General features: G+C 40.3%; 1 protein-coding gene and 1 long non-coding RNA gene across 4 annotated transcripts in view; one reads left to right on the forward strand and one right to left on the reverse strand.

The window, feature by feature from the left end:
- The window catches only part of NLN (neurolysin), a 51,067-nt gene extending 37,583 nt beyond the window's left edge, over nucleotides 1-13,484 (forward strand). For 2 of the 3 annotated variants that reach the window (XM_034773477.1, XM_034773475.1), the window contains exons 10-13: nucleotides 1,295-1,481; nucleotides 2,410-2,538; nucleotides 7,120-7,256; nucleotides 12,007-13,484. In XM_034773477.1, coding sequence (XP_034629368.1) covers nucleotides 1,295-1,481; nucleotides 2,410-2,538; nucleotides 7,120-7,256; nucleotides 12,007-12,141 — 588 coding nt within the window. In that variant the 3' untranslated portion in view covers nucleotides 12,142-13,484. The remainder of the gene's footprint in view (nucleotides 1-1,294; nucleotides 1,482-2,409; nucleotides 2,539-7,119; nucleotides 7,257-12,006) is intronic. The other variant, XM_034773476.1, reaches the window with a different exon arrangement.
- The window catches only part of LOC117878865, a 29,017-nt gene continuing 9,854 nt past the window's right edge, over nucleotides 4,021-23,183 (reverse strand). The window contains exon 5 of the long non-coding RNA XR_004646114.1: nucleotides 4,021-6,753. This is a non-coding gene — a long non-coding RNA (uncharacterized LOC117878865). The remainder of the gene's footprint in view (nucleotides 6,754-23,183) is intronic.

A 23,183-nucleotide genomic window follows, 5' to 3' on the forward strand; every position in this document is an offset into this window, starting at 1 on the left:
GTATCAGAGGGGTAGCCGTGTTAGTCTGAATCTGTAAAAAGCAACAGAGGGTCCTGTGGCACCTTTGAGACTAACAGAAGTACTGGGAGCATAAGCTTTCGTGGGTCAGAACCTCACTTCCCTTGCATCTGAAGAAGTGAGGTTCTGACCCACGAAAGCTTATGCTCCCAGTACTTCTGTTAGTCTCAAAGGTGCCACAGGACCTTCTGTTGCTTTTTACAGATTCAGACTAACACGGCTACCCCTCTGATACAGAATATAAAGTGTACAGTGTTCACTTAATATTTTTTTTATTACAAATATTTGCACTGTCCAGTCCTACTTCTTGTTCAGGCAGTCACTAAGACAAACAAGTTTGTTTACATTTATAGGAGATAATGTCCCCTGCTTCTTATTTACAATGTCACCTAAAAGTGAGAACAGGTGTTTGCATGGCACTGTTGTAGCCAGCGTTGCAAGGTATTTACGTGCCAGATATGCTAAACATTCGTATGCCCCTTCATGCTTCGACTTGTAGGCTCTAAAGTCTACACTGTTTTGGTTTTGAGTGCAGTTATGTTAAAAAAAAAAAAAAAAAAGTCTGTAGGATGCACTTTCATGATGAAGAGATTGCACTACAGTACTTGTATGAGGTGAATTGAAATATGCTGTTTTTTTTGTTTCTTTTTTACAGTGCAAATATTTGTAATGAAAAATAATATAAAGTGAGCATTGTACACTTTGTATTCTGTGTTATTATTGAAATCAATATATTTGAAAATGTAGAAAAACATCCAAAATACTTATAATACATTTACATTGGTATTCTTTGATGGTTTAACAGTGCAATTAAAATGCGATTAATTCCGACTATTTTTTTAATCTCGCAATTAATTGCAATTTTTTAAAATCGTTTGACGGCCCCAGTTCTTGTCTGATGTCATGGGGCAATGCTGAAATGTAATTATATTGCTATAATATGTCACGTAAGAGAGAGTAAGAAAAATAGACCTGTTTCTGAGTTCCTGTGACTAAGAATCACTGCATGATATATTGTTTTGGTTAGTTTTCTCATTGCTTATAATTTAATTTTTCTTGTTCCCTCTCTTTTAAAGTTTGAGGCTATTCTAACATTGATCTTTCTTGTAATATAACTGTTTATAATTCTGCCCTGTTTTTACATCATCACAGTTTTGGCACCTTATATAGGTTGACATTTTACTAGATATCTGATTTAATCTCATTTGTATTTTAATTTAATATAATGGAGGAATTTTTGTTGTGTTTTTGTTTGCTTGTTTTTTGTTTTTGTTAGACCGACTTTGCTAGATTTAGTGGAACTAATGTGGAAACAGACTTTGTAGAAGTTCCTTCACAAATGTTTGAGAACTGGGTATGGGAAAAAGAACCTCTACAGCAAATGTCAAAACATTATAAAGATGGGAGCCATGTTGCAGATGCTCTTCTTGAGAAACTTGCTGCCTCTAGAATGGCCAATACAGGTATCTTTTTTTTCTTTTACATACAAAAAGCATTCATGAAAATGTAGGAAAGACCTAGGGCAATATCCTGTGTAATACAGAACAGACATGCCTTAGATAGTGGTCTCTTCTTCCTTCACTGTGTATCCACCTCCTCCATGACTACTACTGAGAGGTAAGCGCATCTCTATGGAAGAAAGGCCCATTAGATTATAACTTGGAAATGCTTAAATGCTCAGATTGACTGTAAAAATGTCTGATATCTTAATTGTGTTCAAACTGTGAGAAAAATACAATTAAAAAAGATGGCGCTTGTAACAGCAACTCCTTTCAACAGCCTTTCCAATCTTTTTTTAATTATTCATTTCAACTAAGAGAGAGAACAATTAATGCACCAGACTGGGAGTCTGGATACTTTCCTGATAGCTACAGTCTCTTCCTGACTATTATTATATGTGCTGTGATGACACACCACCCCCAAAACCGCTACCAGGATTATGCTTGCTTTGAACAGACACATAGAAAGACATTATACCTGCTCTCCGACAAGTGTGTATAAAAAACAATAAGAAGGGAAGTGGGATAGAGGACAAAGGTAACAGTAATGAGAGCATGTGTTTACAGAGGCCCACCTATGTGTCTACCTTGAAAGTTTCAAATGACTTAAAATTGCTTATTGTCAAATATCAACAATCACCTCAAGTCCTCTTCCTAGCTATTGTCACTTGGCAGTTTCCTTTGGCACAGACTTCCGGTGTGTACATGGGTAAGTCTCTGTGCTTGATTCTCTATCTTTAAAATGAAAATGATACTTATTGTCCTCACTGGATTTTACAGAGCTTAACTCGTTAATGTATATAATGCACAATGAGATCCTTCGATGGCTGATACCATAGAAACCCAGCGTATTACTGTAACATTTATAAACCAAATGCCCTCATACCACTAGGTCTTTTGACTCTTCGTCAGATTGTTTTGAGCAAGGTTGACCAGTCCATTCATACCAAATCATCTGCTGACCCTGCAGATGAATATGCCAAGTACTGCATGGAGATTCTGGGAATTTCTGCAACCCCAGGTACGTAAAAGTAAAGTTTTCGTTCAGCATGTTGGCTGCTTCAGATGAGCATACAGTACCTTCACAATAGGTCTTATAGCAAATCAGGTGAATGTGGTTTAGAAAAGAAATCCAGTTTATGAAACTGAAGTAATTACTTTGAAATAAGACAAGAAAGGTCATTAATGTTATTCCATCAAAAATATCCATTTGCAGCTAGGATATATTCCAGATTAATACATTAATGTCCTTCTAAATCTGAAGCACTATTATACGTTAAAGCAGGTGTGGCCAACCTGAGTCTGAGAAGGAGCTAGAATTTACCAGTGTACATTGCCAAAGAGCCACAGTAATACGTCAGCTGCCACATATCAGCTTCCCCCTGCCCTGCTCTCAGTGCCTCCCCCTCCCTCCCCGCACCTTCCGATCAGCTGTTTTGTGGCATGCAGGAGGCTCGGGAGGGGGAGGAGTGAGGGCATGGCAGTCTCAGGGAAGGGGGTAGGAAGGGGTGGAGCAGGGCCTGTGGCAGAGCTAGGGGTTGAGCAGTGAGCACCCCCTGGCACATTGGAAAGTTGCCACCTGTAGCTCCAGCCCCGGAGTCGGTGCCTATACAAGGAGCCGCATATTAACTTTTGAAGAGCTGCATGTGGCTCCGGAGCCACAGATTGGCCACCCCTGCGTTAAAGGGATGATTACATTTGATTTCAACATTAATAATTTGTTAATGTTTCTGTCTTCTTCAAGAGCTTGTTCATATCCATTCCATGTTAGGTGTGTGCACGCCATGTGCACTGATGCCAGAAATTTTTCCCTTAGTGGTATCTGTCGGGTCAGCTCTTGTGCCCTCTGGAGCTGCGTGCTCATGTGCCGGTATAAGGAGCACGCCAGCCTCGCGCCCTCTCAGTTCCTTCTTACCGCCCATGACAGTTACTTGAATGACCCTTCTTGCTTTGGCAAGGTTTCTTCCCAGTGGTTTTTGAACTCTAACTCTTTGTACTTAGTTGTCATCGTTTAGTGTATATAGCTTTTGTAATTAGTATTAGTGTACATAGTGTAAATAGTTCCTGTTGTTGAGGGACTCCTTCGCCCCAGTCTTCAAACTTTGTGCCTCCTGTGGCAAACCTATCCCCGTGAGTGACTCGCCCTCCAGCTGCTTGAAGTGCTTGGGGGAAACTCACGTGGATGAGTATCAGATCTTTTAGGACTTCAGACCCCGCACTAAAAAGGACAGAGACATTAGGCTGAAAGCTAGCCTCATGGAAGCCACCATCAGAGCCGCACCGCTCTGATTCAGTGCCGAGCACTTAGGCATCAGTGTGAAGTGCTCCTCCGGCACCAAGCTCTTCCTGGCACTGTTCACTATCTCTGGTGCCAAGGAAGAAGTACAAAAAGCAGCAACCAACAGAGGGCGATTGCCAGTGCACAAGAAAGACAAGTGTGGGGAAGGCAGCTCAGTGAGATCCATGCCAGGCCATTCTTCCATTCCTGTCACACAATGTCACCGTTGATTCTGCCTAGAATGTTGACTCTGGTGCAGGACCCTCCGACGACACCCGGAAGCCACTGTGGCACCAGCAGTCTGACTGTTCTGTTGATCCCAGAAGCTTTCCAAGTGGCAAGGGACCTACTTTCTCTCCCGGTCCCCTCAACCCTATTGGGACACCTTCCAGCTCTGATATCCAGAAGCAGGAAGGAACAAGGAGCTCCGTCTTGGCACCTTCTAGTGGCAAGCCAACCCTGATCCCAGCGTCCCAACCATCCATGGTCCGTTGCTGGTCCCTGGACCCTTGGCACCACATGGTGGCAGAATCAGGTACTGCTCCAAGAGAGAATTCCTCTTCTTAGTTCCAAGGGAAACCGTATATGCAACCTAAGGTTCAACACTGGTACTCAGCCTATGTGCCACTGGACTTCGGTACCAGTCCCCCTGTTGGCACCTGGCCAGTAAGTCACTGACGAATGTAGTGGCCTTACTGGAACCCCTGGGAGATTCCCTCCCAGCACCGGGTCCTCGCTCCCATAGTTTCTACTCGGTGGTTTCCGAGAGATGGGCTGCTGGCACTGGCCCCCAACTGACCCTTGTAACAATGTTCAGGAGATGACTCTGGTGGACGTCATTGAGGCTAAAGAAGAAGAGGGATCCCCTCCTCTGGTGCAAGCCTCCTCCTCCTCTCCAGACGAGGCTGTTGCAGGACCCTTCCGCATGATGATTTCAGGGCCCATCAGGACCTCCTGAAGCGGGCAGCAGCAAACCTGGGTCTGGAAATTGAGGACATTAAAGAGACATCACACAGCCTTATTGATATCCTGGCTGAAGCAGCTCCCTCCAAGGTGGCCTTACCCATCAATGAGACTGTGATAGGACCGGTCAAGGTCCTGTGGCAAACTCCTCCTCCTTTGCCCCTCATCTCAAAGAGGGCAGAGAAGAAGTATTATGTGCCAGCGAGTGGATTCAAATACTTGTATTCGCACCCTCCTCTAGGGTGCCTGGTTATGTCTGGAGCAAACAAGAGGGACAGGCAGGGCCAGTCGAGCACTACCCGTAAACAAAAGGACGCCAAAAAACTGGACTTTTTCAGAAAGGTTTATTCAAAGGGTAGCCTTCAACTATGTATCTCTAACCAGCGAGTTTTGCTGGAGAGATACGATTTATAATCCATGGTACTCCCTGGCTAAATTTAAAAACTCTCTCTGCCCCAAAATTCAAGACAGGAGTTCACTGCCCTCTTGGAAGAGGGTAAGATGTGGCCAGGACCACTCTCCAGGTGGCTCTGGATGCAGCCAACTCGGCCGCCAGGACAATGGCCTCCGCTGTCACCATGAGGTGGTGTTCTTGGCTCCAATTCTTGGGGCTTCCTCACAATGTCCAACAGTCCATCCAGGACTTCCCCTTCAAGACTTCACAGCCAGAAGGACTCAAGGGCCATCCTACAATCTTTAGGCCTTTATGCTCCATTGGCTTCCAGGAAGCACTTCAGGCCCCAGCAGCCTCCACGTTTCTTGGTGCCTCCAAGACAAGAGCCCTACAAAAGAAAAGGGAGAGGTTAAGTGGTGCCAACCACTTCTATCCACCTCAACCTCCCAGCTGGGGTCTCAGAGGTACTCAAGGGCCTTTTGAAGGTGCACCTGAGGGCATTATTACCAGTCACTGCTTCAGATCCATCTCCCCTTTTTATTTTTGGACCGTCTGTCCCATTTCAGCCCAGCATGGTCATAGATAACATCGGACTGTTCAATTCTAAGTACAGTGACAGTCAGTTATACCCTTCAATTTTATCCGCCCCTCCCTCCCACCTCTCTTCAGAGACCCTTCTCACAAGCAACTGCTTGTCCAGGAGGTGCAATCTCTCCTACAAATGGGGGCTGTGGAGGAGGTTCCGCAAGACTAGGGAGGAAAGGGGTTTTACTCATGATATTTCCTAATTCCAAATGCGGCTTCCAGACTGTTCTGGACCTGTCTCGCCTACTCAGATATCTCAAGAAACTGATGTTCTGCGTGATCTCCTTAGCCGAGACTGGTACGCTACCCTCGACTTAAAGGACGCATACTTTCACATTTCTATCTTCCGTGGCCACAGAAGATTTCTCAGGTTTGTTGTGGGTCAGTGCCACTACCAATTCACCACTCTTCCCTTCAGCCTATCGGCAGCCCCTGGTTTTCACAAAGTGTATGATGGTAATATCAGCCTTCTTCAGATGGCGAGGCATCTAGGTCTACTCATATTTCCAACAACTGGCTGATCAAAGGTTGGTCACAGACTCAAGTTCAGATCAGCATCAGCGTGGTCCAAGCCACCTCCTGAACACTGGGCTTGCTGCTAAACGAACAGAAGTCAACTCTTGTCCTGGCTCAGAGTATAGAATTTATTGGAGTGATGCTCACCTTGACCCAAGCCAGGGCCTTCCTACCAGAGGCCTGATTCCGGACTATGTTGGACCTAATATCCAATATCATGGTCCACCCAATTACGACAAGTCAGGTTTGCCTCAAGCTACTGGGGCACATGACGGCATGTACTTACATGGTTCAACACACAAGACTGTGCCTTAGGTCCCTCCAGATGTGGCTAGCATCAGTGTTCCTTGCATAGGTCCCAATCCAGGACATCTGTATAGGGGCGCAACCTGATCATCAGTACATACCTTTTTGCATCTTGCTACACCATCACAACAACAGGCCAGGGACAATGCCAGTTTCGGGAGAGTGGTGTTCCTGATGGTCTGCTTGTTAGTCACCTAACATGGAATGGACATGAGCAAGCAATCAAAGAAAAAACAGTTACTAACTTTTCCATAACTGTTGTTCTTTGAGATGTGTTGCTCATGTCCATTCCACAACCTACTTTCCTACCCCTCTGTCGGAGTTAACGGTAAGAAGGAGCCAAGAGGGTGCGTGGCTGGCTGCGCTGCGCCCCTTATACTGCCGCATGAGCATGCAGCTCCAGAGGGCACTAGAGCCAGCCTGAGGATACCACTAAGGGAAAAATCTCCAGCAACAGTGCTTGTAGCATGCGCACACCTATCATGGAATCGACATGAGCAACATCTCAAAGAATAACAGTTATGGAAAAGTTAGTAACCATTTTTTATCTGCTTTTTAAGGGACAAACATGCCGGCTACTTTTGGACATTTGGCAGGTGGCTATGATGGCCAATACTATGGATATCTGTGGAGTGAAGTTTTTTCCATGGATATTTTTTATAGCTGCTTTAAAAAAGAAGGAATAATGAATCCAAAGGTAAGATAGGAACTAGCTTTTTAGCATATACCATTACTGAATTTTTTAAACTTCAGAATTAGCTATTGTACAAGCTCCAAAACTAGATTTATTATAATTAGCAAATCAGTAGGTTTTAACATTTTAGGCCTTTCTTATTGTATGTATCAAATCCACTATATCAATAAAAAAGTTTATAAATGGTTTAATTTCATAGTAGAAAATCTGTATTTTAAGGGCATTTGTGTTTTACACAATTCTTGGCTATAAAGTTAAATATTTAAAACTTGTATAAGATATGACTCCTATGGTTTGTTAGGAGATGATTTCCACTTTCCCTTTTATTTTACACTGTACAGTATGGGAGAGCACACTGTCTCATGATAAAAGATTATGCATGTTCTGCTGCTGTAAAAGTTGTATGACACCAGTGACCTCTCTCCATTAATAGCAACTCACCTATGTGTTTTGTTATGCAATTACCATTCAGAGTATGGAAATCTAAATCTATTCTGGGCCTCCCCTTTTGCAGCACAGTATAACTTACTACTCTGTCAGATCAGTTGAAGTATTTTGTGTTTTGGTTTCTTTGTTTGGTTTTGGCAGGTTAAAAAATACATTCCCTCAAAAGGGAATCTTTATTTATTGGTTCATTCTAGAGCTGCTACTTTACTCCTTTGTAGGCCTTGACCACTTCTCTTCACAGCACAAAGGAAGGAAGGATGGCTGTTCTAGTGGTTAAGGTGCTAGCCTGGGACTTGAGAGACCTATATGTAATGTTCTGACACAGACTTCCTCTGTGACCTTGGGCTAAATCCATAAAGGGGTTATCCACAAAGTGGACAACTGCCATTTATATGCCTAAATTCAAAATTTAGATCCTCAGAATCCTTGTTCGGCTGCTGCCTAATCCTGCAGGTGCCTAAATTGCTACTGTTAAAGCCCCCTAGGTGCCTACATTTCTGTCGCTGGGTATACACCCATCTCATGCCTAAGGCCCAGTGGGTCTTCAGACTAATCATTCCCTGCCTCTCTCACTGTGGGGCCCGATCTGGTAGGTGTACTTCAAGCATGCCTACTGGATTAAGCCTCACAAAAAATGGAGGAGGACATGGTTGTGGTGGTGCAAACCTCCCTTATATAACCTTTAACCTAATAGTTAGAGCACTCACCCAGGGTGTGGAAGGCCCAGATTCAAATCCTTCCCCTCTGCTTGATGGGGACAGGGATTTGAACCCAGGGCTTCCACTTCTCAGGTGAATCCTCTGCCCACTGGGCTCTGAGGTGGATCTCGATCTCTCCTGGTGAAGCTCTTCCATTTTTTACATATAAATATTCAGCAGGCCAGAGAGAGAGAGAGTGAGAATGGTTCTGTAGCCCAGTGGTTAGGGCACTAACATGAGATGTGGGAGATTCAAGTCCCTGTTCCACTGAGCTAAAGTTATAAGGGCGTTACCCCCCATCCCCTTTTTTACAAGAAAGGGTTTCAGTGCCTAACTCCATGAGAAGGTTTGTGGCTGTGAATGCTGAGAGGAGAGAGGCACCTGCCTCTGGCCTGGAGTTAGGTGCCTAACTCCCTTTGAGGAGTGGGGCTTAGGCTTCACCCCTCTCCTGGTGGGTATCTTAATTAGCTCCCTGTTCAACATGCTGGCTTTTGTTAATCCCATTTGTAGGCACCTGATTCTCCCCAGGCATTGTTTAGGGATCCTGGGCACCTAATTCAGTGCTGTGGATTCCACTAGACCGTGGGGCACCTAATAGTTAGGTATTGCAACGCTGTATCTACGTCCCATTTATGGATCTAGCCCCTTAGGTCTTTCCTTTTCTGTTCCGTGTGCTCTCTCTCTGCATAGGCACAATCCATTTTCTGAGAGCCTCTGAAAGATGGCTTAGCGTTTTGACTATTCAAAATTTCCCCAAATTGCTCTGTGACTTCTGTTTTTCCCTAGGCATTAAAGTGCCTTTTATTCTGAGTTTTATTTAGGGTTTTGTTTTTTTTCTGGACTTTTTTCTCTTTATATGAGAGGCTTAAAAATAATTTATCTTTTCAATTATCATGCCACTACCAAATAGATATTCACTGTGCTTCAGCTACATAGGTTCTTGGTGCCTTTCTTTAGTCCAAAGCCTTCTGGAAACTCTCTTTATGAAGAGGAGGAGAAAAATAGTTATTTCACTACAGTCTGTGACCTTTTATCTTTGTTCAGCTGCTCATATAACTTTTTAAGAAGGATCTACTATGTGTGAGCTACTTGGGGAAGGCTTTTTTTTCTTAAAGTAACCTCATCTCCAAATCAGATCTGTTTAACCTGTTGTCCTTTCTGGTTGCATTCTTTAGAGGCATAATAGAGTTTCCCTGATGGGACCAACAACCCTCCATAAATAAATATCAGATACTCTAGTAAGATTAAATCTTTTCTTATTTCAGACAAAAACAGCCACCCCCCCAGGTGCCCAATTTAGGTTTTTTACTACAGAAGCAATTTCAAATAAGACCTCAAATAATTTCAATTTCAGAAATTCATGAAAGGAAGGCAGTTACTAGCATATCACAAGACTGGGGTTTTTAGAACCTCAGCTTACCTCTTCCTGTCAGAATGAAACTGAGGTTTCTCTTCCTGCATAAGCAGCTATCACATTAACCACTTGAGCGTTAGAAACTGTATTTTTAATGATCACTCATACTCTTCTTAACTCTGTAGCTTTATTATTGTCAGACTCCTCAATCCCTACAGATTTTATTGAGGAATCTCTACTCCCTCAAGAACTGGGAGATGTGATTACCTGTATGATGTAGTGAAAGATTTGTTCCACTGATACCACAGATTATTTTTTTTCCAAATTACTCTTTACTCTCCAAAGAACAAAGGCTCGATTCTGCATTAGACTTCCAGAGACTAACTCAAGCAGTAAAATATAAGCAGCACTTTCAGTATGTTCGCTCTTCAATAAGTTATTCAGACAGTGCACTTGGTAAGTCGGGGTAGCCTCAATACACTTCCCAGAGTTTTTAAAGAGAGATGTTAAAGATTCAGGAGCAAATTCTTCCCTTCTTTTCCCTCCATTGGAATAGAAAGCTCAAAACACAGCAGAATTACTATGGTTCTGCTGCATGGGGGAAAGCCATACAGGAACTTCCAGGCGTATCATAGGCCTAAATCCACAATTAAGGGCAGACATGGCTGCTCTGAGTCAAACCATGAGAGGTTTGGAAACAATTTTTTCTCCTGCTGCTCCAACCTATCTTGGAATACCAGTGGAAAGACCATTTACTGAAGCTTTTCTCAGAGAATGGGCTTTAAAGATGGTAAAGAAACAGCAGTATTAACCAGTAGTCCAACTGCTATAGCCAGTTTTTTCGATGTGTTAGAGACCATGTGATGGGAAATGAAGCTAAGGGATGAAACAACAGCATAGAGGCCTGTAGAGTTTCCAAAAAGATGCTCATCAAATCTTAGAATTTAACCAATCAACAGAACCTTCACTTAGTCCATCAGCACAGCTATCAAGAAGTTGTATAGTCTTATCAACAGACAACCTATTAGTGATGTATTATTTATGACAAACAAGGAAGCACCTTATCCTAATTCTTCTTCAGTCAGGAAGCCAAATAGATCTAGGAACTCCGCATACAAAGAAACATCTTCCCATTGGCATTCATATCTCAGGGGCCCAAAATGCTATAAGAAGATTCATTAACTAACTATGAATGGGAACTAGTACTGAAGATGATTTCAGATGTTTTAACATTCCCTTCTCCTTTCTTGCTCGGGTAGTTCTGATAACTAATTATTGCTTCAGGAGTTACTGGCTAATTCTGTTAAAGGTGTCCACTTAAACAGAAGCAGTGTTGGTGCTTGGCTGTTGTTGCATCCAAACAAAAATTCCTCTCACGCCTAACACTTCTATGAGATGGCATAATAGGTACTATAATGGAAACAAGGTACCTGAAAACATAAAACCTGTCAGCTCAGTACAGTGTGATATTTTCATTAAATTACTAATTCCATATGAATAAATCTAAAAGAATTTAAATGGTTTTTAAAATTAGAAAGAGAAGTTCTTACTTGTTGTTCTAGCATCATATTTCAACTGTTGGTTAAAATAACAATACTCTTAACGTTACTTGTGATGTTGTCGGGGCTGTAACAAATCCATGTGCTTTAGGCAACAGACTCTTGTGGAAAAGCCCCCTGAACTTGGGTTTCGGCAGGGAATAAGTTTTTGTTACCTAATACATTTAAAATTAATGTTAAGGTCTATGAGTTTGTGTTCTGATAATGATTTAGGATAATTTAGATCCTTATTATCCCCCAATACTGCAGTTAGGGATTCCTTCTGTTGGGAGCTGATAGCCAAGGATTTTGAATTAGGGGAGTGTGGACTTAAGGTCCCCTTGGCGTGTCTGGCAGTCTTCTGAGATAACCCATCCACCCTGGATTTTGGCAAAGCACTGTATGCAGGCTGCCTCTTGGAGAACATCTTACATACCATAGGCAAATGGAAGGATTGTGACTACATAAATGTTATAAGACAACATGAGAGATGTTTCTTCTTCAGGAATTGATGGAGGCCCCTGCAGACTTGAGCCCACTCTGGCCACATAGCCCTGGTTGTCTCTAGGATACACCTCAGACTTTGGCCCTTAGTATTAAGGGAGACTGAGAAGAGAGGCAGCTCCTACCATGATCAGCAAGCTGTCTTTCCTTTATTTGTTACTGATTTAGAGAATTGCATAAACATTAACATTCTGATTTACTTTTTCTGTCAGGCTGGAATGAAATACAGAAACCTTATCCTGAAACCTGGAGGATCTTTGGATGGGATGGATATACTCCAAAATTTCTTACAGTGTAAACCAAACCAGAAAGCTTTCCTATTGAGTAAGGGATTGAATATTCAATGAAGCAACTGATCCTTTGGAATGGTACATCAGCAAGGTGGGCATCTTGAAATCTCAGTGTATTTCATGCCTTTCTTAGACAATGTATCACACAAGGGAAAACCAGTCACTTTTAGATTTTTTTTTTAATTATTATTGTATAAATAAACAATTTGATTTGAAATCTCACAGGGCTACAAAACTTAACACATTGTACAAACACATTCTAAGATACTGTGATGAAATTTGTATAGTGATTTTATTTGTGAATTGTTATGAAATTCTACAAATTAATCTAGGAAAAATACTGACTTGTATCTCTCTTAAAAGAGACATGGTTGAATTATTCTTTATGAATTAATTTAAAAATGAGAAAATACATTCCTCAAAATTAAATAATTGATTCATTTTTATTCTACAGTTTCTTTTATTGTACTGATAGCTCACTAACATCTACTGTCTAAATTAAACGCTCTTTACTATGATTTGGGTTTATCTTGCTTCCAGGCAGACGATCCAAGAATCAGACTTGGGAGAGGTGTTTTGCTCCTGAGGGTGTTATTGGATGAGAGATTTGCATTGATGAAACCTTCATCTTTTATTTTTATGTTAAACTATCATCATGTACTATGTAATTTAAGAACTTCTTTCCTAATTTCAGTTGTGTCTCCTGGGTTGGGTGAAACAGGTAAAGAAGCTAAGATCCTTGCAGTTCTATCATTATCTTCTATTTTTGTTGATATAAAGCTTTATTCTAGGTCACCATCCATCTCCTTTTCATTCTTTCATACCACCACTGGCAGTGACTAGAAAGCAATACTTGTACAATTATAATAATTTCAATTGTTCTGTGAAGTCTTTCATGATATGTAGAAAAAAAACAATTTATGTCTGAGGTAAATTTTAATAGATCGTGAAAATTAATCCAAGAATGGTATCCATGTGCCCTGAATCTTATTAGTAATTCTTTCCAAGGTGGCAACCAGGAGATGTTCCAAGAAAAGTCACATAACTTAATTATTTTACATGTTGATGGAGAGCGTGACTGTAAGTTCATGCAGTGGATTGCATTGCAGTTTCCTCCAATAGAAAATAACTACTTATGCAATTACCCAAATAAAACCATAGGCGCAGAGGCACTCATTCTTGGACTATATATAGGCATCACCCTTAATTTCCTGTTGTCCACTCCCAGCTTTTGGCAAACAGAGGCTAGGGACACGCAGAGCATGGTGTTGTATCCCTGCTTATCCTGGCTAACAGCCATTGATGGACCTATCTTCCATGAACTTATCTAGTTCTTTTTTGAACCCTGTTACAATTTTGGCCTTTACAACATCCCCTGGCAAAGAGTTCCACGTGTTGTCTGAGCGTTCTGTGAATAAATACTTCCTTTTGTTTGTTTTAAATCTGATGCCTATTAATTTCATTGGGTGACCCCTAGTTCTTGTGTTATGTGAAGGAGTAAATAACACTTCCTTATTCATTTTCTCCAAACCAATCAAGATTTTATAGACCTCTGTCATATGCCCTCTTAGTCGTCTCTTTTCCAAGCTGAAAAGTCCCAGTCTTTTTAATCTCTTCTCAGATAGAAGCTGTTCTATACCCCTAATCATTTTTGTTGCCCTTCTCTCTACCTTTTCCAATTCCAATACATCATTTTTGAGAGAGAGCAACCAGATCTGCATGCAGTATTCAGGATGTGGTCGTACAATGGATTTATATGGAGGCATTATATTTTGTTTTATTTCTATCCCTTTCCGAATGTTTCCTAGCATTCTGTTAGCTTTTTTGAATAACATTGCACATTAAGCGGATATTGTCCGAGAACTATCCACAATGACTCCCAAGATCTCTGTCTTGAGTGGAAACAGCTAAGTTAGACCCCATCATTTTGTATGTATTGTTGGGATTATGTTTTCCAATGTGCATTACTTTGCATTTATCAACATTGAATTTCATCTGCCATTTTGTTGCCCAGTCCCCCAGTTTTGTGAGATCCCTTTGTAACTCTTCGCAGTCTGCTTTGGATTTAACTGTCTTGAGTACTTTATATCATCTGCAAATTTTGCCACCTTACTGTTTACCCCTTTTTCCAGATCATTGATGAATATGTTGAACAGCACTGGTCCCGGTACAGATCCTTGGGGGACACCACTATGTAACTCTCTCCATTCTAAAAATTGACCATTTATTCCTCCCCTTTGTTTCCTATCTTTTAACCAGTTACTGATCTATGAGAGGACCTTCTCTGTTATCCCATGATTGCTTACTTTGCTTAAGAGCCTTTGGTGAGGTATCTTGTCAAATGCTTTCTGAAAGTTAAGTACACCATATCCACTGGATCCCTCTTGTCAACATGTTTGTTGACCCCCTCAAAGAATTCTAATAGATTGGTGAGGAACGATTTCCCTTTACAAAAGTCATGTTGACTCTTCTCTAGCAAATCATGTTCATCTATGTGTTTGATAATTCTGCTCATTACTATAGTTTCAACCAGTTTGCCAGGTACTGAAATTAGGTTTATCAATCTGTAATTGCTGGGATTGCCACTGGAGTCTTTTTTAAACGATGTCACATTAGCTAACCTCCAGTCATCTGGTATAGAAGCTGATTTAAGTGGTAAGTTACATACCACAGTTAGTAGCTGTGCAATTTCATGTTTGAGTTCCTTCAGAACTCTTTGGTGAATACCATCAGATCCTGGAGACTTATTACTGTTTAATTTTTCAGTTTGTTCCAAAACTTCCTCTAATTACATCTCTGTCTGGGACAGTTTCTCAGATTTGTCACCTAAAAAGAATGGCTCAGGTGTGGGAATCCCCCTCACATCCTCTGCAGTGAAGACTGACGCAAAGAATTAATTTAGTTTCTCTGCAATGGCCTTGTTTTCCTTGAGTGCTCCTTTAGCACCTTGATTGTCCAGTGGCTTCCTGCTTCTGATGTACTTAAACATTTTTTTGCTGTTACTTTTTAATATACAAACTTGCATGTCAAAAGTTAGGCACCTGATAAAAGTGGTCTGATTTCAGAGGTGTTAGGAACCTGCAAATCCCACTGACCTCATTTCAGAACATCTGAAAATCAGGACACTTATTTAGATACCACCTCTAAACACCCATGTTTAAAAATGTTGGCCCTCATTGTATCCTAAGTTTATAATACACAGCTACCTGCTGAATTTGTACTTTATCAACAAAGTGGTATAATACCTCTTTTAGAAAAATTTTTCATATCATTCTCACTGAGTACTCATTTCTGGCATGTGCCAAAAAGACAGAGGTTTCAGCTGCTTAGAACATTTGTTTGGCTTCACAACCCAGGGTTCTAAAATGAGAGTCAAACAATAAAACGGTGAAAATATTGCCGCCTTTTCTACCATAATCTGGCAATTATTATAAGGACTGGTGCTTCCACTGAGTATGGTGCTACCAGAAAAAACACTGGTGCCCTGCTATCTTGCTGTAAATGGCTGGTTTTCCAATAGGAAATGATATGGCTGCTAATTCTTTTTAGACAAGTAAAAGAAAGATCTATTTGTCTGTCTACTACAGTATGTCTCCTGCCCTTCTTATCTTTTGTCTCTAGCATCAGTGCTGCATGCTGTTCCTACCTGTATACCATTTAACCTTCATTTCCTATCCCAATACTTTTTCCATGCTCTCATGATACTCTTAAAAGATTATTCCAAAGCTAATGACACTGCATCATATTCTTCTGTAACAATCTATATCCCTTAATACTATTTAACATCAGTGCCTGATACTGCTTCATTGTAGCAATTGTAGGACCATAGCACACCTCAGAAAAATGTGATCACACCTATTAGGAGAACATGCAGGATAAAGGGGTAAGGGATCACAGAATAGGAAGGACCTGTAAGTGATCTGCGGGCCAAGATGTTAAACGGAGGGACACAGTTAGATCACTGATGCAAACTGGACCTTCTGCCCCTTCATAGGAAGGAACTACAGTAACTGCCTCAAGAAAGGAATTTCTGACATTGTAACTGAAGATTTTAAAATGTCCATCTTCATAATCAGTGCATCGACCTTCCAATAAAGAGAGATAGTTAAGACCCACAATCCACTTTTATAGTGTGTGACAGGAAAAATGGCTCTGTCACTTGGGAATATCACACTGCTGTTGTTGTCACAATTTGTTTTATAAAATAAAGCTTCCTATTGTGTAGTCATTATGTAATGTGAATGTAATTTTCTTAAATGATTTTACTGTTTACTAAGTTTTTATATATACTGATGTTTGTATCATCACAAGTTATATATGTACTCAATGATTTCTCAATTAAAAAAACAAACTTTCAAATGAGCAGTTGGAATTTGTGATGTTACGTTTGTTACCCATTGGCACTCCTCTCCCTGTCCTGCCCAGTTCCCAGCATCTCAGTACAACTCTGTGTAGCTCAGCAGCAGGGAAAAAAATGATTAATTTTGCAAGCCAGTTCTCTTTTGAATCATTTGTCTGGGTGCAGGTAAAATGCCTACTGCTTTAATGATCTTGAATGTGGTTGTGTGGTTAATAAATGGAATTGGAGCTATAACTAACAATATATTCCTTCATTCTAAAAAGGCACATTGGATATTGTCAACTTTCAATATATCTGTTAAGCCTACAAGTAAAAAACAGTTTTATGTCTAAGGGGAGACAATTTGTCCCTATTAAAAAAACCACCTCACAATTTGGAACAATATAGTTCAGTATTCAAGAGAAATCCAGGAGTGGAATAACAGAAAGATGTATGAAGAGCGAAGGGTATGTCTACACTTCGAGCTGGGTCTGTAATTCGCAACTTGAGCAGACATACCCAGACAGGCTGTGATCATACTGAAAATACAAGTGTAGTTGTAACAGTGTAAGCAGCAGGAGGGGTTAGGCTCCCTCAGGATGTTCCTGCATCTCGTGAGCCCCATCAGCCCCTTGCATCACAATGGTTACATTGTATTTTTAGTGTATTAGCTTCCTCAGAGTTAATGTGCATATTCTCATGGAGCTAGGAATAACACTCCCAGCTCAAAGCATAGACATACTCTAAAAGGTACACTGCCAAAGTGGTGCACAGTGTTTTAGCCACATAACTCCCTGCTAAAATCTGTCAGCACCACATATGTTTCTATCCCTCCCCCTCTCCAGTTTTTGGGAGCGAGATTGGAATCTTTCCTCTTTCTGCATCTCCTCTTGGCAGTTCCTTTCCCCCCTCCCTTTCTTTGTGGGGAAAGCTATTTCATCCCACATGATGAAGGGGGCTGTTTGCCCAGTAAAATGAAAATGTTATGGCATCATGCAGAGGCAAATTAAGTGGAGCCTAGATTCATCATATTTCCAGCTTCCTCTCATTCCCTCAAAGGATCCACTTTAATTTGCCATTAGCCTCATATAAATGAACATGTTTAAAACAATGCCACTGGAAAATATAACACACTTTGTGACATAAACCAGATTGTTAATTTTAATCAGTAAATAGGGTTAGCCAATCACCAATCTTGTTTCTTGCACAATTCTATTAAAATCTATTGTACCAATGTCGGTTAGACAAAAAACCAATTACGATGACTATGATCATTTATAAGAGCAGTTATTGCAATGAAAAATGAGTCACAGGGTTAATGTCTCCAGCTTTCAGCCGTAGAACACTAAGTACTTTTTAGGGAACTGTGATATAAGGGCTGAGAGGTAAGTCAAGTGGGGAGCGTTAAAGGGGCTTTCCAGAAGCTGAGTGGGTTGCATGGGGAATGGTGAGAACAGAGAGGGAGCTGGCAGCCTAGGATGTGGTGGGTGGGAGTTAGATGTCTGGAAGTGTTGGGGAGTAAACCAACTACTGGGAGGGGTTAGAGACTGACTAGATGTCAGTGGCAAAAGAGGTTAAAGTGAGAGGGAGGGAACCAACAGCTGAGAGGAGGAAGTTGGACTGGGGTGTTTTTGTGAGGGTTGTGGAAAGGTCAAGATGAATGTTAGGGTGGAGACAGCAGGAAGGAATAGGAGGCGTGGACAACTATACAAACCCAGTACCTCAGTCGGTTTACTGATCATGTTTGAGTGTTCTAAGAAAAGTATACAATTTAGCTGTGTGTGTGTGTACACATATGGGTATATAGAGATCATTGTCTTTTAAATCAACTGCAAAAGATAGCGCTAAAGAGCCTGAGATTATACATCAAAATGTTTAAATGATTCCACTTGGACATCATCTTGTGACGACAACATATTCTCTATGAATAGCGCTGATGCTAGTTCTCTTGTGTGTAAAGAAAAACTCTGCTATGGGGGACTTCAATTTGGGAGACATACACTGGCACTCTTGAGCAGCCAGTAATAAAACTTCATTATTTTCTAAAAATTATATATGATAATTTTCTTAACAGAAGAGGTCATTGTTGAGGTATCAGTGATCATAATCTGATTACATTGACACCTCCTCATCAATTATTGGGAGTGGACCACATCCACCCTGACCGAATTGGCTTTCAACATTGGTTCTCCACTTGTAAGGTAACTCCCTTCTCTTCATGTACCAATATATATTTATACCAGTATCTGTAATTTTCACTCCATGCATCTGAAGAAGTGGGTTTTTTACTCACAAAAGCTTATGCCCAAATATATCGGTTAGTCTTTAAGGTGCCACCAGACTCCTTATTGTTTTTGTAGATACAGACTAACACGGCTACCCCTCTGATACTATTCCTTATAGATATTCAAGTGGAGTGCATGAAAAAGCAGTAGTCTACCCTCTAAATTTTGGAGGATGCACTCAACTGGGAGCTGAAAAATTTGGCCCCTTGTTATCTTTCTAACCCCTTTATTTGTTAAGAGTGATTAGTTATATGGACAATCCCCATAAACAAGTTACAGCCAAGATCTGGCACAACATCAGAAATACAATTTCTGAATGCAATATAAAACTTAATGGGTACAGTCAATAATGAGAGACCCAGGCTTTTCACAAGGACAAATTGATTCGACATTCCAAATATGGACAAGTTTTGGCCTAAAAAGATATTGCCATAAAAGCACATAAATAGCGGGTTTCGCATACCCAACAATAAAGATGCATTTCATATAAGCATTGACTGCACTATCTGCAGGGCAGAAGCTATAGTTTTATACTTCAGTCCTCACAAACATCTATAGTAACTGCATCCTATTGAAAAGTTGATACTAAGACCTATTAAAGGGTTTATACCAGCAACCTGTAAAATACTAATGAACCTAACTCAATGCAACTTCATAGGCACCATTGCCCTTTGAATAAATATTTAAATACAGAAATGAGTCAAAAGCACTGTTTGAAAGCTATAAAAACATACTATCTTTCCCAACCTGTATCATCTATAGAAGTTTTATTTCATCAGGCTTTGATGACAGAATATACAAAAAAGAGCACAGCAGTCGTAATAAATGAAAATTACAAGAAACCTCCTATTTTCTTGTAATATGGTCCTGACAACTAATATAAGCCTTTTAGGCAATACACACTGAATAACACGTTGGAAATTGTTATTTCTCAAATCCCACAGTTGTGTATCCTTGGTGTTAATGACGTTAACATTTTGTGAAACTGTTATAAAAGCTCTATTACTATTGTTAACGCTATCTAAAATAGCAGCCTAAGAACATGGATGAATCCAGCAGAACGACAAGAATCTATATGGCTTAACCTGTTCTGAATAAACCTCATAATAGAGCAAATCACCAAAAGCAACACAGAACTGTGATCAGTTTGCAAGGCCATAGAGAAACAGTCACTTCTTTTAAATTAAACAACATATGTACATGGTCTGGCTTTTTATCCATTTGTTATTATTTGGTATAGGCACCACTCCAAACCCATACTTAGTTAGATTTGTTATTATATAAAGATACATAATTTCAGTTGTTAATTTTATTTTTAATTAAAGAGTTTGAAGGGGAAAATCCTTTTCTGTGGCTTTTTATTTTCTGTCTTTATCTGAGTGATACAAGACCTAATAATCTTGATAAGTCAAGCAGCACTTGTATATATCCATTGATACAGAATATAAGAAATTTTCTTTAGTAAGCAAAAGGTATTTTTAACCAGGAAAGGCTCTAACTTTAACCTTCCTGAATCCCCTGCTAGCATTAACCTACATGAATTAACAGTAGATTGAATGTCTCATTATTTTAATATTCACTCATGCAGTTATTAACATCTCCTTTTCTTTCTCTCCTTCTGTCTGGTCCAATCTTCTTAATGTATTCCACCATAGTGCTGAAAGGCAGTGATAGCTATACCCGACTCGTCGGGTACTGTTGTTAATGGAATGGACAAGTAAGTAATCTTGTCATCTTTTTGGTAACACCGTCCTCCTGACATCTTTATTATTAGTCTTTTAAAATAACAACTGATAAGGGCCAATCCCTTCCCCCTCCCCAATGCTGCAGACTTTGAAGGGGATAAAAGGAGTAAATACTGTTGAGGGGCCATAGTCAAGGGGTATCTGTCTTGCATAACATCCTTCATTGGCAACCCTTGGGAAAATTCCTGTGGAAGTGAAGGCTGAGTTTAATAGTATGATCAAAGCTATTACCTCAAAATAAATATTTCTACCTTTAAACATTGTATAATGATTTCTTTACTATTGTTAAGACTAGGTAAACCTGCTCGTTTCACTTGAGTGATCAGATTACAGAGCTAACAGTAGCTCAGCATGTGCATTTTTTCTAAATTAAATTCTTGATGATTAAATACATTTCTTTTAAAAGGTTGTTTGAGATTTGTAGTGACTGGTATTTACACAGAACAGATCTCTGATCACCATGGTCCCAATTCTGTGACTTAGGGACAGATTCTCAAAGGTATTCAGGCTCCTAACTTCCATCAACTTCCTTTGAGGATCTGGCCCTTAATAACCTACATTTTCAAACTGTATGAACATGATCCACAAAGGAATAGGTAAGTGAAACCCACAATGCCTCTCTTAGCCTAGGAAGTGTTTAGTTATCAAGAAAGCTTCCTAAAATATTTAAAACTGATGCTGATTTTTTCCCCCAGGGTTTAGTAAGGAGCAGAGCCCATTATCATTGATCAACACACATTGTGGAAAATTAAACCTTTCCAGATTATTACCTCATGATGGTTAAGGATGTTTCAGAAGTTGTTTAGTTATGTGATACGTTTCATTAAAAAGGAAGGCCAATGTAAATGTAAATAATCTGATTCATGCTGTATTGTGCTCAGTGCCAAGCCAAAGTCAATTACACAAGAGGTTTGTGAGTTGTAGATATTTGCTTTACTCATAAAACTGCCACTCCCCTGTTCTACGTGTTCTGGGAAAGTTATCATTGAGGATCACAATAGGGAAGGATTACAATAGGAACATCCCAACTTGCTATCTATGTTTAATAGGATAGAATTGCTTTATCTTGGAAGAGAATATAATATGAGAGTGTAGTCTTGTTCTTGATTTTTAATTAGATTTGGTCCTCGCATATGGCTTTGTCAATAATTGGATAATTGCATGAGTTCCTCCTGTGTTTGAGAGCTGTCTCTGTACACTTCCTGCAAATAGACTTTTATTATTAGCAACAACACACCTTTGAACAACATACTTCCTTTAGCCTGTCATTAGTTTGATCAGCTGAAGGACTGCAGTGTATTTAAAGGAGTGTTAAGAATGGACAGCAGTTGAAATTAATATTTCTAAATTCACATTTAATTTAGATTATAAGGACACTATCAAAGCATTTGGATCCTGCCTGTTAAGTTGTATGTTATATTTGTAAAAGTGCTGCTTATTTTGTTAGCAGTTGGGGAAGAAGGGATTTAAAGTAACCTTTCTAGCACTTAGAAAATAACTTTCTTTTTCTAAAGCATAACATAATAATTCTTGTCTCTTCAGCTGGGTTTATTAATAATACTTTGTGGCTACAAACATAGCCACACCTGGGCACCCTACTGCCTAGTGCAATTTTTAACCCTGAGTTAGGTGCAAGGCATCCCATGCATTGTATGGGGAGAGTAAAGCACCTAAGAAAAGGATTCTTAGAGGCAGAAAACCAAGTGGGGAGCCACCTAAACTAGTCACGAATGAAATACAAAGGAAAGGGACGGGACTTGGGCCCAGAGCCACAAAGGCGTTTAGGTGCCTATGTCTCACTGATCTGGGCCTTAGGCACCTGACTAATAGGCTGGAGAGAGGCACTTATCTCCACTTGGAATTCTCAGCTGTGAATTCTCTCCTAGAGTTAGGTGCCTTCAGGTCAGCCCTTTCTCATAAAAAATGAAAGACTCTCAATAGCCCAACTTGGATCTAAGAGCCCTACCTTCAAAGTCCCATGCTGCCTGATTTGGTGTGGGGACTTGAACCCAGGTCTCACACATCCATGGTGAGGGCTCTAACCACCATTGCTCAAAGTGGGCAGAGATGATTTTGCCTGGGCGCATACCTTAATTGTATTTCCTGGTTTTCAGAAGTTTAAGTTTTTCTGAACTCTATGTTCTGTAAGGGCACAAGATGCCACTGGATGACACTAGTTCCGAACTAAGTCTTTGTCAGTTAATTTCCTTGGGGTTTTGGTTTGTTAGTTTTTAAAACTGAAAGATAATTATTTATTTGTTTGTTTAGGAGTTAGTGATCATTGGCATGTGAGTGTAAGGTTCAAGCCTAGCCACTGACCCATCTGTGGAACTTAATCCTTTGTTGAATAACATTTTCAATATTAACAGGAGTACTTGTGGCACCTTAGAGACTAACAAATTTATTAGAGCATAAGCTTTCGTGGACTACAGACCACTTCTTCGGATGCATACGAAGAAGTGGGCTGTAGTCCACGAAAGCTTATGCTCTAATAAATTTGTTAGTCTCTAAGGTGCCACAAGTACTCCTGTTAATATTGAAAATGTTATTCAACAAAGGATTAAGTTCCACAGATGGGTCAGTGGCTAGGCTTGAACCTTACACTCACATGCCAATGATCACTAACTCCTAAACAAACAAATAAATAATTATCTTTCAGTTTTAAAAACTAACAAACCAAAACCCCAAGGAAATTAACTGACAAAGACTTAGTTCGGAACTAGTGTCATC

The sequence above is a fragment of the Trachemys scripta genome, chromosome 6, assembly GCF_013100865.1.
Source record: "Trachemys scripta elegans isolate TJP31775 chromosome 6, CAS_Tse_1.0, whole genome shotgun sequence".
Classification (NCBI taxonomy): domain Eukaryota; kingdom Metazoa; phylum Chordata; order Testudines; family Emydidae; genus Trachemys; species Trachemys scripta.